This window comes from Furipterus horrens, unplaced genomic scaffold (assembly GCF_987537825.1).
Source record: "Furipterus horrens unplaced genomic scaffold, mFurHor1.1.pri manual_scaffold_1, whole genome shotgun sequence".
Taxonomy (NCBI): domain Eukaryota; kingdom Metazoa; phylum Chordata; class Mammalia; order Chiroptera; family Furipteridae; genus Furipterus; species Furipterus horrens.
In genome coordinates this window covers 67,701,247-67,718,652 of record NW_028327171.1, presented here as the reverse complement: position 1 = coordinate 67,718,652, position 17,406 = coordinate 67,701,247, and the positions used below count along the sequence as shown (strand labels likewise).

The following is a 17,406-nucleotide window of genomic DNA, read 5'->3' as shown; positions in this document are numbered from 1 at the left end:
CTTCCGTAGTACATTAAAACTTTGGAGATAATAAAATTAGCAAAAGAATTTTCCCATTTCTATAATTTCAATATGGAAGTTTGATAATTGCCTAGGATAGGACATCAGCTTGAGTTATAGTTTGCGTATTTTTCCATTACCTCTGAATTCATTAGGATTGGGAAGTTTTTACCCAAAGAATTGCAAGATGAAAGAAGCTCAACAATATTTATTTGTAAATTATGAAAATCCAAATACCATTTTGAATCCCAAATTGTCAAACATGCTGATATGATACCATCATTGTTTCTGTGTGACACAAAAGATTATCAAGTATCAAGTTGGCTTGGGTTCATTTGTGAAAATTTCTCTAATAAGTTTACCTGAGGCATTTTAAAGTTTAAAAAGTACAGCATTCCATTTCTCACCACTATGTAACTACTTCACTTTCCACAATTCTTATTTAGTCCTTGAACCCTTAAGTAGGTTCCGGAACAACGTAGCAAGCTCAGTCAGTGGTTGTTCATTTGAAAGGAGGACATTTTATCTCATTTTGATATTCTGAATCAGTGCATCATACAAATGCTTCTGAATAATGCATGTCTCCTGCTTTAATTAATTGTTTAATTAGTTTGTTTCAAAGCCTAGAGCAACTGCTATAGTTCAGATGATTAGAAAATTGCTTCCAGTTGCAGAAATCTATTTCCTGTTGTTTCTCTGGGCAGTGGTTGCAGACCGGCCTCCCCCTGTCATTCGGCAAGGTCCGGTGAATCAGACGGTAGCAGTGGATGGTACGTTAGTGCTCAGCTGTGTGGCCACAGGCAGTCCAGCGCCCACGATTCTGTGGAGGAAGGATGGAGTCCTTGTTTCAACTCAAGATTCTCGAATTAAACAGCTGGAGACTGGAGTTCTGCAGATCCGATACGCTAAGGTAACTTGAAGGGATACCCTAGATTTCCTGTTTTGTTTCACTTTGTTTTTGCCTCCAGCAACTAGTGTTGAAGTCTCAAATTTTACAATTAACTAAATGCGAAATAACAGTATTAATATACTTTTAATTTGATGCTTTATTCTTTCAGACATTCCATGGTCTCTATTTAAGATGACTCATAATTTAGCCCATGGCAAGTAATTTAAGGATTTATATGGAGGAGAAAAAAGATTTTTAAGACCTATTGGGGAAAGTGGATGGGAATTTGTGGGAGAAAATAAAATACCTTCTAAGTAGTACCATGAGGCAGTCATTCATTTCATAAGCATTTTTTTCCAAAAAGATATTTTCCAGTACCATTTTACATGCAATGTACTTGAACAGTTCTTCTATTGTGAATGTCTGGTTCAGCATTTTGCAATTACAGAATATCATATATGCAAACAAAAACTATAAAGCAATGTACACACTGAGTGTACATTTAAAAATCAGAATACTAAATGGTGTAAAGTTCACGGGTTTGTGGGAACAATGTAGGGATTTACCTTCTGAGAGCATTACATCCATACCTGTTCTTGCAGAGGGCTGTGTTGTTTTGTTTTGATTTTTCTTTCTCTTTTTAGGTCAAGTTTGTACAAGTGCATGAGACATATGAAAGAATAGCCTTGTCAGCAATAAACATAAATTTTAATTGCTTTATTGCCTATTGTGGGTGGCTTCTTTGGAGTTTGGGATCAGCATTAACAATTCATTTTATGTGCTACGAAAGTTAATGTGTTGTATTTCTTTGTGACAACTATTGTGACATTGTTATTGTAATTCCCTGAGCAAGATGACAACATTCTTGCTCTATCAAGCATTACCTGAAAAATAGTTACTGTATTAAGCAGAGGTATATGGGTTCATAATGCTGATGATGATTTATATTACTTTTAAGTATATTTTGTTGATTATGCTATTACAGTTGTCCCAATTTTTCCCCTTTGTCCCCTTCTGCCCTGTAGCCCCCCACTGCCTGGTATCCCCCTTCCCACCAGCAATCTTCCCCCCTTAAAATCAAACATGTGACCTGTGTTTGTCTTGGGGCATTCAGTCTTTAGAACGGAGAGAGGGTTCATTGCAGCTAGGATTTGACTTTACACTTATTGAACTGCCTTAAGTTACAGGTTTTTAAAAAGTGGAAAAGGAGTAAATGAGAAGAGCTCATTTTGTGTCTATTCTTTTCCCATAAATATTTGTTTATTCAGATGTCAGTACAGTTGTAACTCTGATAAAATATGAAATAGTAAGAATGGGCATTGGCTAAACTTTATCTGCCTTATTATATGATTTGCTAAATATGAAGATATAATTTAGCAATCAAGATTAGCCCTTTGAATTGTTTATTGTCACTGATACTGAAAATAATGTTCATTTGATTATTTTTATCATATTACTAAAATAACTATATAAAATATATTTATATCACTGCTATATTTTCCTTCATATTCAGTAAAAATATAATCAATTAAGAGGTAGTTTTTGGTTAGTGAATTTTAATGCAGTTATCCATATTCATGGGCCGTATACAAACCTATAATTGCTTTTCCAGCCCAGTGAGCTGTTGATTGTTCCAAATATTTATTTTCCATCTGTCTTCTCAGCTGGGTGACACTGGTCGGTACACCTGCATTGCATCAACCCCCAGTGGTGAAGCAACATGGAGTGCTTACATTGAAGTCCAAGGTAAACAAGATAGTATTTTACTTTGAAATAAAGCTTCAAATCCACTTGTTTACTTACTGGTAAATGGATAAAGTAGATGCCCTGATGCCTGACTAGGTGTGTGGATATGTCGTTATCTACATTTGTTTATGTACTTATCTACATATGTGCCAACATCTTTTGTCTTTTTCCCCTTTGTTAGAATTTGGAGTTCCAGTTCAGCCTCCAAGACCCACCGACCCAAATTTAATCCCCAGTGCCCCTTCAAAACCTGAAGTTACAGATGTCAGCAGAAATACAGTAGCATTGTCATGGCAACCTAACTTGAATTCAGGTGCAACTCCAACATCTTATATTATAGAAGCTTTCAGGTAGAGTGAAAATGACGTTTCCTAATTTTTTTTTTTTTCTGAGTTACCATTAAACATGAACATTCTAACTTGTGTCTCTTCCCTTAGCCATGCATCTGGTAGCAGTTGGCAGACAGTAGCGGAGAATGTGAAAACAGAAACATTTGCCATTAAGGGACTCAAACCTAATGCAATTTACCTTTTCCTTGTGAGGGCAGCTAATGCATATGGAATTAGTGATCCAAGCCAGATATCAGATCCAGTGAAAACACAAGGTAAATGTTGATTTACTCAGCCTTCTCACACCTAATTGTCTTTAAGTGTTATAATTTTACAGGTAAATCATTTATACTACATGCTAGGGTTGTATATTTAATATATTTCAATCATCCAAGTTGCTCAATTAACTTTTTTTTAAATTAATTAACTTATTTATTTTTAGAGAGAGGGGAAAGGAGAAAGAGAGGGAGAGAAACATCACTGTGTGGTTGCCTCTCACTCACTCCTGCCCCTACTGGGGACCTGACGTGCAACTTAGTCATGTGCCCTGACTGGGAATCAAACCAGCGACACTTGGTTCACAGGCCAACGCTCCATCCACTGAACTGCAGCAGCCAGGTCAATTAACTGTTAATAAACAAACACAATATCTTCAAACTACTTTTTTCTGTACTAAGCACTCCAAGATATAATTAGTAACAAAGAAATAGTTCTGATTTTATAAAATCACAAATTTAATGAGACAAACATATGGGATTATTTTTTGTATTATATATTTCATTTTGTGATTTTAAATATGGCTGTATATGGGTATAAAATATTAATCATATAATAATTATATTTAAAATTAAGTAAATTTTACAAGTAATATTTTCTGGAAATCATGCAAATGTAAGATATTTGAAGATAAGCTTGATTAGTTTTTAATCCCTCTGTCTAACCAACCTCCTACTAAGAGATATGATGAGAATGCTTTAGGTCTGTATGTTGTTTGACCTATCTTTCATTGTTAATTACATGAGCATGATATATTAAAATTTTAAATGTAAATCATGTGTATTTTGGTCAAAGTTGGGTTAAATAAACAGAAAAAAGGAAAAAGTGAACATGTTAAAACTACTTCTAAAACATTTGAAATTAGAACCTTTTTATTTTCACTTGGACCACATTTTGGTTATACTACTGTTTACTGTCTTTTGTGAGTAGAAATTATTTTTAGTTTTTAACAGACAAGTTATACCCCGTTCACCCACTTGCTCACCTTATTATTTTAATAATTTCATAGGAGTACACTTATATATAAAAAAAGAGCTGAATATGAGTCATTCTTTATCTTTTTTGGAACATATTATCATTGCCATTAAAATATGCTTGCTCTTATATTAATAAAGGAGGCTAGTTCTGGATGGTAGCAATACAAAATTCTTTTCTCTGTCTTGAGTTACATTTCCAAAGAAAAAAAAAATTGTAACTTATTTCCAGTGACAGAAAAAAGTGGTCCACAAAGTCACTGAGACTTACAAACGACATTTTTCCTGTTTTGGAAAAGGGTCTGCCAGCCATGCTGCATGTTTTATCTTCTCTAGCAAGCGCATAAACAATCTTTTTGGAAGGACTTTTTGTTTCAGAATTAACAGAGAAAGCAAACTGAGTTGTCGGACATGTCCACGTCTGTCTCTTGCTGTGTGAATTCAACACACCCAGATGCCTCTATTTGCTGTTATGAGTCACCGCACCAGAAGCGTTATATTCTTGGAGCCTGCAGGCAGTTTGAGGTTTTCAATATTAGATACACATTTGTAAAGAATGCCGAAACTATGATGGCTGTAGAGTGATTTTCAACTTCTGTCCCCAGTATCGAGATCTCTACCTAACAAACTCTAGGTGGAAATTTTGATTGACTGCTATTCTTCTATATACTCATGTGAATGATTTTGTAATATATGTCTTTATTCGTAAGTGAGTATATAGTTAACCTTTTATCTGAATGTGTTTTTTAAACTGTTAGTCAACTTACCTTCGTACATGAATATCTATGTCAACTGGAGGACTAGAAATATAGCTAAATAGGCATACAATTTTGAAATCAAAGAACTTTTAATCTTAGCTTGTTACCCTACTAGCTAGAGGGCCCTGAGTGAGTTAGTCCTGAATTTCAGTTCCCTCTTCTATATAAGGGGCTAAAAATACCTACTCCCTAGGACTGGACAAGGATTAAATTAACTAATCAATGTATAATTACATAAGACTTTTTAAAAATTTTATGCAATTAGACTTTGTTATTAGATTTGTTTTTATTTCACTGTCTGGAATAAAATAGATTAATAAAACCTACAGATATTGTAAAAATGAGAAGGACAGCTAGCATTATCAATGAGAAAATCAGAGTTAAGTTTATCTTGACAGACTGAAATGATGGGCTGGCATTAGGAAGATGGAGATCAATGGAGCAAATTTAAAAGTCTGGTGCTTGAGTTTAGGTTTTAAAACTTCATTGTGGAAAGATAGGCTGAGGATATGGGATTTAAAGGGTGCACATGTGAGTGTGTGTCATGGTAGCGAGGGACAGACAGACCTCAGTGTTTGAAGTCAGTTAAAACACCTATCTGAGCCAACTGAGTGATACAGTCACCAAAAGAATAAATGCAGTCTTAGCTGGCATTAGCAGAATTATGTTTGGATCAAGTAATCTCCCTCTTTCAGTCTGAACAGGTCAGATCATGAATGGAGTAATGTGTTCCTTTTTGAGCACCATGTTCTCAGGTAGACTTTTAAGAGGAAGACAATGAAGATCATTGCTGGGGCTGCATCAAGGGTAAAAATCACTTCTTTGGAAAAGAAATGCACGGATCTTGGATTTAACCCTCAAAATAATAAAGTTAGATTTGGCATGACATTTTCTTCCTTACATTTGGAGAGATTACCATGTGAAAAAGATATGCTTATTCTAATTTCGGGCAACACAACAGGACAAATGAGGAGAGGTAAAGTAGAGGAAGATTTCATTGTCTAATTTTCAGACTGCTTTTGAGATACCGTGAAGCCCAGCTGAGGGCCAGCCTAATATTTTCTGTAGCAGGAACCTGGGGAAGAACTTGGAAAAAATACAACTGGAGGGTACAGAACACATAGCAAGAAGGGAAAGAGCCAGAGGTAGAGATAATTCAGAAGAGACTTGTTGAAAATTGATTCATAGGAACAAGCATAATTTCTATAGCCTTTTCTGTAATGTGGCTGCAAAAATGTTATCCTCAAGTGAAGATTCCTGTGAATGAGTTTTCTAAAAAGTAAGAGTTGCAAAAATAGAAGGCACAGTTTCCAGTTCAGGAGTCAGGTAGACCTATGTCACGTTGGAGTTAGGGCGTTGTCACAGGGTAGTCAAAATGTTCTCCCAAAGATAAAATTTAATAATGCGAGGAGGATGAGTTGAGTAGCCAACAAGTAGGGGTGGTGGTGGTCATGCCTGGTATGAGGGTGGTTATTGCCACTGTTCCTGCTGTTCTTCCTGCACATATTCTGTCCACACAGCATCCAGTACGCCTCTTTTTTCAGTAATATGCACACAGGTACCAAATGTGCAGAATAGGCATGGTGTAGGTGAGAAACATTATTATACATAACAAAGTGAGACCTGAATAATCCCCCCTCAGTGACTGTGTGTAGGGAGTTCTCATAAGGGGGAAGTGATTGGATAGAATCCTATCTGAGATTTCTTCCAAGTGTAATTCTGAATGTTGGGAAGGACTATCTGCATTAGAATATATTTCTTCAAAGTGGCAGAGGAGAACAAGAACAATAAAGGACCAATTCATACACTTCTCAACATTATATTATGACACAATATTTTCCATTTTTTTTCTCTCTGATGGGAAATTTTCTAAAATAATTATCTAGCCCTGGCTGGTGTGGCTCAGTTGATTGAGCACTGGCCTGGGAACCAAAGGGTCGCTGGTTTAATTCCTAAGCAGGGCACATGCCTGTGTTACCGTCCAGTTCCCCAGTTGGGGATGTGCAAGAGACAACCACACATTGTTTCTCTCCCTCTCTTTCTCCCTCCCTTCCCCTCTCTCTAAAAATAAATAAATAAAATATTTTAATAAATGAATAACTGAAATAATAATCTAGACTGCTGTTGTCAAAATGGTTACATTAGGCCAGGGAATTTAATCATTTTCATGAAGGGATTAATTGGCAAGTTTATCTCAAACCAGAGGAATAAAGGATTGTGATTAACTCACAGTAGTTAAATCTTTTTAAATGGTTTATGTACGTGTTTGAAGATACTTCCTAAAAGTTAGAAGATTACCCGAAGATGGAAGAAAGTTTAGATGCTGACATAATGTGTCTTTTCCATACAGTAATTCATTGTAACTCAGCCAGTGTTTAATAAGCACATTCTGTATGTATGTCACTGTGCTAGGTATGCTGGATTCACAAGGGTTGACCGGATAGATCTCTGCCCTCACAGAAAGGACGTGACATGCCTTACCAAATGCAGTCCTCAGAAGTGGCCCCATTAGTGTTACTGCTTGACAGCCAAGGAAACAAAAATAAGAAAGTTTAGAAATCTTCTCCATGGTAGCTGGCTGCTATAAAGTTGTTGAGTTGGATGCAAGCCCAAGTCTGTCTTATTCCAAGGACTTTACTCTTACCCTGGAGATAGAAGGGAAGTAAAGTTTAGGAGCCAGTGAGACAGGAGGGAAGGAAACATGCCTGAGATTGGAAAGTGATGCTCAAGGCTGTGCATCTACCGGCTGTGATCACAGGGAGCCTGAGGGCCAACATCAGCCAAAGCTGTTCTAAGGTATGTTAAGGTATGAAAAGCCAAACTTACCTTAGTTGCATTATAACTTTACTTATTAATAAGTTTGACTTACGTGCTATATATATTTGAGGGTATTATTTCTCAAAGTGTTAGATAGCACTAGATCGATCATCTGTTCCATCTGCCTGCCTTCCCTGGACTCCATCAAAGATGTCACCAACCCCGGTTTTCATTCTGGTTTCTGCCAGCTATCAGTCAGTTCTTTGAAAGTATTCAATCATTCAGAAAACTAAAAATTCTTTTGTCTCTTGTTTATGGAGGTAAGCAATCTAGAATATATGTGCCAAGATACAATATTCTAAGGAGAATTCCAGATGCAAAACAAAATTTTATTTTCTTTTTCACCCTGTGTTCCCCTGGACTATTATAAACTAAGCAAAGCCTCTGTATTTAGAAATCACGAATTTTATTGGACAATGACTTTAGTTAATTTAACAAAACCTTTTGTTGTTGGGAAAAATGCAACACAAATGAACACGAATTTTTACTATGTTCTTGGTCTCATTTCTGAAGTTTTGGTGTTCTTGAGGTGAGAAACTGTTCAACCTTCTTTGCTGTGATGGTATTCCTAAATTAAACCAAAGCGTCATCAATTAAATACATAGCCTTTTCTCATCCGATCTGCTCGATTCGACTCTACTTTACCCTAGCCTAGCCTAGCCTAGCCCAGCCTAGCATAGCCTTACCTGCCCTGTCTTGCTGATGGCTCTTGTACACCCCATCGTAGCCCTTAACTTCCATACCTAATTTGGGAAGACATCCAGGTTCTTCTCATAAGATGTAAGGTGTCTGACTTCTTTCTGTGCTTGCTTTTTCGCTTACATCTCCATTCTTTTCATTATTCACCCACTGTGCCCCACTTTCTGGCTCTTTTCTTTCTTGCATAACTAAGATCACTACAGAAGTTTATAACAAACTCAGAGGGGATCGATAGCACTAGGTTCCCCATCCTCAGAGGGAAAGAAAACCGGTTATTACATAGTAGGAAGAGCTCTCAGACAGGGCTCTCGCTATGCTGTTGTTATCTCAACCTCTACATCTTAGTATCTCTCTCTTTCTCACTATCTACCTATCTATCTATATACCCTTCTATACTCCTGATCCTAATAAAAAGGTTACTTTGTTCCTATCTTATTCTGTAGCACAGGTTGGCTTTACAGTCACAATGATTTTTCTTTTCTGAGAGTTGCAGTGAGTGCAAGGATTGTTTCACCATGTTTTCACTCAAGCGAGTAACTCAGGTTAGTGACATTGTGTGAGTTCTGACTCAGTCTCCTTGAATTGTTGCAGATGTTCCCCCAACAAGCCAGGGGGTGGATCACAAGCAGGTCCAGAGAGAACTGGGGAATGTTGTGCTGCACCTCCACAACCCCACCATCCTTTCTTCCTCTTCAATTGAAGTGCACTGGACAGTGAGTCATTGTTGTTGAAATATTTGATCACAGTTGTAATAAGTTTTAATAACCAGGTGACTCCTAGTAGATTATTATTTGAATATACATATATGTGCAGCAGATAGTTAAATTATATATATCTCTCTGTTGCTCACTCTCCACTAATAACCGTATAATGTGATCATTTTTTATGATGCTACCTGTGGACGCACTTTAAACAGAAAAAAACTTATATCTGTGTGTGCATGTTCTAGTATGCTGCAATAATGAACTTTACCAATCTCAGTGGGGAGAAACAGGGTATTAATTACGAAGATATAACTTGTGATAGGATCATTACCACATTTTTTCTAACTTATAAATATCTCTACATAGCATTAATTAGGCATTTACAATAAGAAAATGGTAAAACACATTTTATTTTCTCATTTTCCTGAACCTTGACAGACATATCTCTAGACGTCTGTCACAGACATGCTTTGATGACTTAGATTTCTGCACAAAGCATAGAAATTAATATGTAATACTATATAGTAATATGTAATACTATATATTAAGCTGAAAAAGGGAACACATTACAAAAAAGGTAGTAATCTGTTTTTAGTATTCTACTTTATGTAAACTGGAAAACCATAGAATAAAGTCAAGTATATTTTTTGTATTTTGTCACATTTAATTTTCATAACTTTCTAATCAACAAAAATATTAATGATTACATTTGTATATGTCTTTTTATAGGTAGACCAACAGTCTCAGTATATACAAGGATATAAAATTCTTTACCGGCCATCTGGAGCCAACCGTGGAGAATCAGAGTGGTTAGTTTTTGAAGTGAGGACGCCAAGCAGAAATAGCGTGGTTATCCCTGATCTCAAAAAGGGAGTCAACTATGAAATTAAGGCTCGTCCTTTTTTTAATGAATTTCAAGGAGCAGACAGTGAAATTAAATTTGCCAAAACCCTGGAAGAAGGCAAGTATAATGAAGTGTAAGATTTCTGTGCATTACATTACATTTGTTAGGCTTTATTAACTTGATTGAAAAATTTTAATGTTAATAGTGACATTATTAACTTTTTTATACTGAATATTTTATTTTGATAATAGAATTTGTTTAATTAGAACTACAAAACAAAATTCAAAAATATTTGCTTTAATAGAGACCTATACAAAAATGTGCAAATGTGAACATTATACTGCTTGACGGCATATATAGGATATAGTTAATTATCGGAAATAAAATTCACATTTAAAGATGGGAATGTCTTCGGTTTGCTTACCTTTGCATTATTTTTCCATTCATTTATTAATTGTTATTTGGAGTAATTACTTGTAAATAAGGTGAGTAATGTCTTGGTTTGCCCATGACTTTCTGGGGTTAGCATTTTATACTCAAGACTCATGTCCCTGGAAACCCCTCAGCTCTAGACAAAGCAGTATGATTCGCCTTCCTACAACTGGAAATTAAAAATTAATATTCAGCTCTGGCTGGTGTGGCTCAGTGGAGTGAGTGCCGGCCTGCAAACTAAAATGTAGCTGGTTTGATTCGCAGTCAGGGCCCATGCCTGGGTTGCAGGCAAGGTCCCCAGTTGGGGGCATGCAGAAGGCAACCACACATTGATGTTTCTCTCCCTCTCTTTCTCTTTCCCTTCCCGTCTCTAAAAATAAATAAATAAAACCTTTTAAAAATCAATATTTAAATAAAGGTAAAAGGTTACATAACACAACTATACTGTAAAAATAACCAGAATGTTCCCTAAAATGTCTTCTTTGAGTATATAAATAATAGAATATAGTTAATATCATGGATGATTTTTGAACTTTTTTATAGAGAATATGGGACTAAGGTAACAGGGTAAAAGAAACAGGAATTTTCTTTGGATTTTTAGTGGAGATAATCTATATAATGTTGGTTATGAAAATTTCACAGTACCAATGAATTAACAATATTGAGAAAAAAAATAGTTTGGGACTATTCAAACTTGGATGAAATACATCTTTAAAACACATGCATATATTGATAGCAATTTTATATAGTTATTGTTTGACTTTAAATTTTAGTGCCTGTTTTAGTGTTCTCTTGCACTCAAAATATATCTACTTGTTGAAACAATTTAATAGCACCCAGTGCCCCACCTCAAAGTGTAACTGTGTCAAAGAATGATGGAAATGGAACTGCAATTCTTGTTAGTTGGCAGCCACCTCCAGAAGACACTCAAAATGGAATGGTCCAAGAGTATAAGGTAATACATATATAATAATTTAATGATGGACACCTGTCTCCCCCCTACAAAGAGAAAAGAAACCTTAAATTGTTGATGGATATTTGGCGCCATCTGCTGGTCGGCATAGCATTATGTAAAATTATTTTTAAAACTTGTTTATTCAGTAATTGTGGAATACTACTTCTTAAGCCATTTGGAAAAAAAAAAAAACTAATATAAAGAGACTATCTAACTTATCACAACATATATAGGTCTGTGTAATTTTACATAAATAACATGTAAATGCTAATCCAAAAAAATGTTTTGCCCTGAAATGTAGTTTAAATATATTTTTTGTAGGACTGTGTTGCCTTATGAAATTGGCTATGAGTTATATCCCATAAAATATGATTTGCTTTCTTTTTTTAGTTTGCATTAAATTTTAGAACTTTGAAGCTAAAATTTAAAAAATACATATTTAATGTGCATGAAAATTGTTACGCATAAACTTTGTTTAAGTCTTTAAACAAAATTTCATGTCTCTGAGGAAATACAAATATAAATTTATGCATGCTTAAATGAATTTTTTAAGTATGTAATATATTGTCAAGTGATTCAATCTAATGATTCCACATAATTATTTTTACCTATGAAAGCATTGGCTCTATTGATTGAATTTAGAGAGTCTTACATAGATTAATTTTATGCAAGTGTTTTTAAACATGCCAAGGTACAATAAAAACTAAATTAGGGACATGATATTTATCCTGTCATTAAATTTGTATTATGGGATAATCTTAATGAGTTATGATAAATGAATTTGAATCAGGACAATCACAATAGAAAAGAGATATTATGTGTATTTTTTCAATACTTATGTAAACACACTACATACTAGAAAAATTTTAATTGTAAAACAGGTACTTCTCTAGACACTGCTTAAAATTTCCATGACACCTGAATATTTTTCTAATTACTAGCTAAATTATGACACTGAGTAGATTATCTCATATAGCTGAATATTTTATACTGTTTTTGACGTAAACTGATGTTAGAAGGTGAACACATTACCTTGTGTAGGTAATTACATGCTAACATCAGAATCACTTGTGGATATATGTTTTAGATATGAATGCCTGGCCACCATTCTTAGGAATTCTGATTCAGTAGTTCTGATAAGACCCTTGTATATATATTTTGCTAGGTCCTTCTAGGTGATTCTGATGTGCACTCTTGGTTGTGGCCCAAATAAAGACCATAAATATTCTTTTGAGTAACAAATACTTTGCACAACAACCAGATATACTGTGCTTAATTTTATGTATAATTTTTATGTTGAAATTATTTATTAAAATATAAACAAAATGTGTATACTCTTTTAAAAGGGCAACTTTTTAAAAGTATTTAAAATAATTAAATACATAAATGAAGTATGGTTGTTTTAAGGTAATTTAAATTAGATCTTCTAGTGTGACTGAATCATTGAAAAGTAAGAGTCTCCACTCTTAAGTTTCTTCTCATGAGTTTCGAGTTTATTTCAATACCAGGAGTGTCAGGACACTATGCTTCAGTCCATAAAAATAAACTGTTACAAAGATTTTTAAGGATTTAAAATGAGGTGATGTCTCAGCTCTCAAGCAAAATTGTGTAATCTAGGCATTTTCCCCTAAGAGTCAAAACTCATTTCTCTCCTAAAGAAATGCCAAAGGGTGGATTTCACTTAACTTCATGGTCAATTTAAAATAATAAAATGCCTTTCAGAACCTGATTTACTGGTACAAAATCAGTTTTGTGGCTTTGGTTCAGCTGCGTAATGTAATTGTGGGGAGGGGAATCACAAAGGGCTCTTTATTTCCAAATGATCAGATCCTGGTATAGAATCTGACCATTTGCTAGTGTTATGCATTGAAACTATATTAAAACAATATTAACTTTCAAAGATAAAAAAATCAAGGCTAATACCCTTGTGATAAAAGACACTGATATTCTTAGGTTTGTTTTAAATCCTATTCCCTGTTACAGTTTAGACAATAGGCTATTTGAAGCTAATCCCACATCTTGCTCGAGGACCCCATAAAGAATATAGGGTGTGATTTACTACTCCACGGATCATCTTCTTGTGGAAACAAAGTCCAAGTACTGTCATGCACCATATCCATGTCTTTGGACATTACCAAAGATCACCCTATGATTAAATAAGTTTTTAGTGAAATTTAAAATAAGGATTATAGTATACTTCAGAAATCTTTATTTCCTGAAAATAATTTCCTATCACAAATGTCATTATCAAATTGAATGAGGTATATAGTAATTTTGTTAAAGAATATTTTCCTTTCAAATCATGTTATTCTTTATGATCTCATGTTATCAAAGACTAATTAGTATTCATATTAAATACAAGATCAGTGTGCTAATTTTCTCTCATTGTTAATAGTTCAACATATCCTAGGCTGATTAAAATCCTAAGGTAATTCTTCTTATGTTTAGTTACAGTTTTAATAACCACACATATGCAAGGTACTTTAGATTATTCAGAAGCTCCGTCTCTTTTTAAATCAGCTGCTTCTTGGTTTTGATAGGAAAGGTAATGTGACTGTGATAGCACCAGGTAATTTTATCCCAGAGAACTGTTGAAGTGCATTAGTAGACTTGGAGCTTCTTTTGTGATACCTGGTTATCTAATGTCACACCTAGCCCACAGTAGGCACGTAAATGCTGAATGATGGTAGGTAAGTTATTGTTCTTTATCTAGATATACAGAGCTATTTCTTGTTTGTTTGTTTGTTTAACCCTAATGATATGGACTGATAGAAACCAGTTTCTTCAAGCAAAAATTTGTAGACTCACGTTCCATAATATTTTTAAAGTATATGAAAAAGATAAAGAGGTCTTTACAGTCCTACTAACACTAGGCTTGCCTGAAGAGTCTTTTCAGAACTAGAACCTAGGGAAAATAGACTTTGAAACTCCCCATATTAGGTTCCTGGTAGATCTAACTAGGTCTAAAACCACCATACCATGTTGATCTTTGCATTAACTTAAATAATTTTCCAGCTTAACATTTATTGTGTTCTTCTGACAGGTTTGGTGTTTGGGCAATGAAACACGTTACCATATAAACAAGACAGTAGATGGTTCCACCTTTTCTGTGGTCATTCCTTCTCTGGTTCCTGGCATCCGCTACAGTGTAGAGGTGGCTGCCAGCACAGGGGCTGGGCCTGGGGTGAAGAGTGAGCCACAGTTCATCCAGTTAGGTAAGTGCTGGCACAGATCCAGTTTGAGAGTATCTATCCCTCTTCCCTTTGGCCTATTCTTATATTTTCTTTCCTTTCCTTCCTTCCTGCCTTCCTGCCTTCCTTCCTTCCTTCCTCCCTTCCTTCCTTCTTTCCTTCCTTCCTTCCTTCCTTCCTTCCTTCTCCCTTCCTTTCACTTTCTTCTTTCTCTTCTTTTTAAATGCAGTGGAGCCACCATTACAAGTTGAATAGAATGTGGATTGTGGCAATGTAACTACAGTATGATGGTCTTGGCTTTAATATATATAACAACTAAAGTAAAATTTATCCAAGCACACATTTTTAAATGATTTTTGAAGCAAAAAGCTGTTGTGTTGTGTCATCGCAATTGTGTCCTTTTAAGGTATTTTTATCTAGTCAACAAATACAATTAATTGAGCACCAAAGGTACTTCAGTGAACAAGAAAGGCACCATCTACACATTCATGTAAATTACAGTTGTTTGGATTAAAATAAACCTCCATGTAAAAGTTATACTAAGTATTAGAATTTATAGCAATATGTAATAAATAGTCACTATTTTTGTGTCTATTTAAATTATAATTGCTTTTTATAACAAAAAAAATAGAGTGAATGTCAAAGTACATTGGAATATGGTTATATACTAATCATTTATGAAGTTAAATATAATGTGTACGAACTTTAAAAGTTAGATGAACAGGGAAAACACTGACAGAATCCTTCATTACAAAATTTTACAATAGGCAATGTGGCATTAACATAAGGTACAAATTAGGAAGTGGTTACCAGTAAAATCTAAAACAAACAACAACAAAAAGAGCAAATCAAATACTGTTGTATTTATTGATTTTTTTTTTTTTGAGAGTGGGAGACTGAGAGAGAGAGAAACATCAATTTGCTGTTCCATTTACTTATGCATTGGTTGTTTTTTGTATGCCCTGACCAGGGATCGAACCTGCCACCTTGGCATATCGGGAGAACCCTGTAACCAAGTGAGCTCCTCAGCCAGGGAAAATACTATTGTAAATGGAAAGGGGAGAGGAAAGAATCAGATATCAAGAGGCGACATTTAAATGATGAGACATGCCGAGAAGTCTATAGGCAACTTTGTGTTTGTTTGCTCCAGATCAGAAGTTAGGCATTAGTAATATTTTATGTCAGATGCTAGGTGTGAAAAAGGATCAGATACATGAATCTCTATACTTAATAAATAAGTACATAGTATTTTTGCATTTTGATATTGATGATATCCTAGAAACTACTTCAAAACAAAATTAAGAAACATTTGGCTTTGAATAAACTTTACTGCTGTACATAAGGAATTTTACATTTGATTTGGAAACTGTTATTCACGTTCCATTGTTAAGATAATGCTAGCTGCGATAGACACACTTGCTGAACTCATACTGTCTAACATGATGAAGTCCCCTGAAGTTCAATAGTTGTGAGGAGGAACTCTGTTCCAAATGGCCATGGAGAGTCACAGTCTGATGAGGCTCACCCTCCTTAAAGTCTGGCTTCCAAGGTTGACCCTGGGTGAGCAGAAAGGACGTATTAAGACACATAGTTTGTGGGAGAGTTTGATGGTGCACATGGCTCCTGCCCAGAACTTGGTGATGTGACTCCAAATAGATGAGTGGGAGCCTCACAAAATGCAGTCACTGGCTAGGGAATACCTCCCAGCAGCTCCAGGCTGTGGGAGTCCCTGTCAACCCTGCAGTGCAAAGCCTGCTGTCCCTGCCACAGCTGTGGGCCACAGTTTGCTTTCTGGGTTACCTTTCCAATTTAGTACATTTTTAAACAGTGCTTATATATACAACTTTTAAGAGAAAATGGCTTCATGGCTTATTTCTGGTTCATTTATTGCAAAATTCCACACAATATACAATATTACAATGTTACATAAGATATGCAAGGAAGCAGTTTAAATACAGACTTTTTACTCAAATAGTTGTCCAGTTTTGTAAAATATCACTATTATTAAAATTGAAATTATAAGTTATATTGTGATAACCCTACACATTGTTGATGTCATGTACCTACTGTTATAGCACATGACTTGTAGTCCTGGGTTTTCAAAAATAAATTGAAAAAAGGAGCATGTTGATTTTATTTATGTAAGATTTAAATCATGGGATTTAAGGGTCAGGTGGTTTTCTTGAAATTATAAATGTGTTCCAGTTTTTTCTATATCTTAATATAGCCTCAGCTACAATGGGACAAAGACTGAGAGACAGAGGGAGTGCTTTAATTCACACGTCACACCACACTTTATTCTATTAAGCCCTATTAGTCACTTGCACGGAACCTCTCTTCGCTGCCTCCATAAAATCTGGAGCTACCTAACTTAACCATGAAATCGATAAACCTAGCAGACATAAAGTGTGCATTCAGAGTAAAAAGAATAGGTCTGCTTGGTGAACTTTCAGGAAATGAAGTGCTCTTAGGAGAACCATAGATAAAAGGGTCTGGGACGTAAAATAAAACTTTCAGTCAAAAAACAGTTGAAAGCAGGTGACTGCTGGTGAAAATACGTTTTCAACCTTGACCCTCCATAGAATGAAATCTCAAATTCTGTTCAAGAAAGAAAAGCAAATAAATAAAAGCCACACACACACACAACGTAAGTAGGAATTTAGCCATTTCACAGAGAAACAGGTGCTATTTTCCTAAGGCTATCTCCTTAACCAACGAATGCTGCTTATTTTTCCTGCCAGTATCTGATTGGGATGCACTATCACATAATAAGAAAAAGTAATCTGTAAGAT

The 17,406-nt window shown here is 35.1% G+C and overlaps 1 protein-coding gene across 1 annotated transcript in view; it reads left to right on the top strand.

Annotated features, from left to right (window-relative positions):
- Positions 1-17,406, top strand: part of ROBO1 (roundabout guidance receptor 1) — a 424,735-nt gene that overhangs the window by 349,222 nt on the left and 58,107 nt on the right. The window contains exons 10-17 of the mRNA XM_090275922.1: positions 705-910; positions 2,554-2,635; positions 2,817-2,985; positions 3,073-3,239; positions 9,080-9,201; positions 9,922-10,153; positions 11,302-11,423; positions 14,467-14,638. Coding sequence (XP_090132048.1) covers positions 705-910; positions 2,554-2,635; positions 2,817-2,985; positions 3,073-3,239; positions 9,080-9,201; positions 9,922-10,153; positions 11,302-11,423; positions 14,467-14,638 — 1,272 coding nt within the window. The remainder of the gene's footprint in view (positions 1-704; positions 911-2,553; positions 2,636-2,816; positions 2,986-3,072; positions 3,240-9,079; positions 9,202-9,921; positions 10,154-11,301; positions 11,424-14,466; positions 14,639-17,406) is intronic.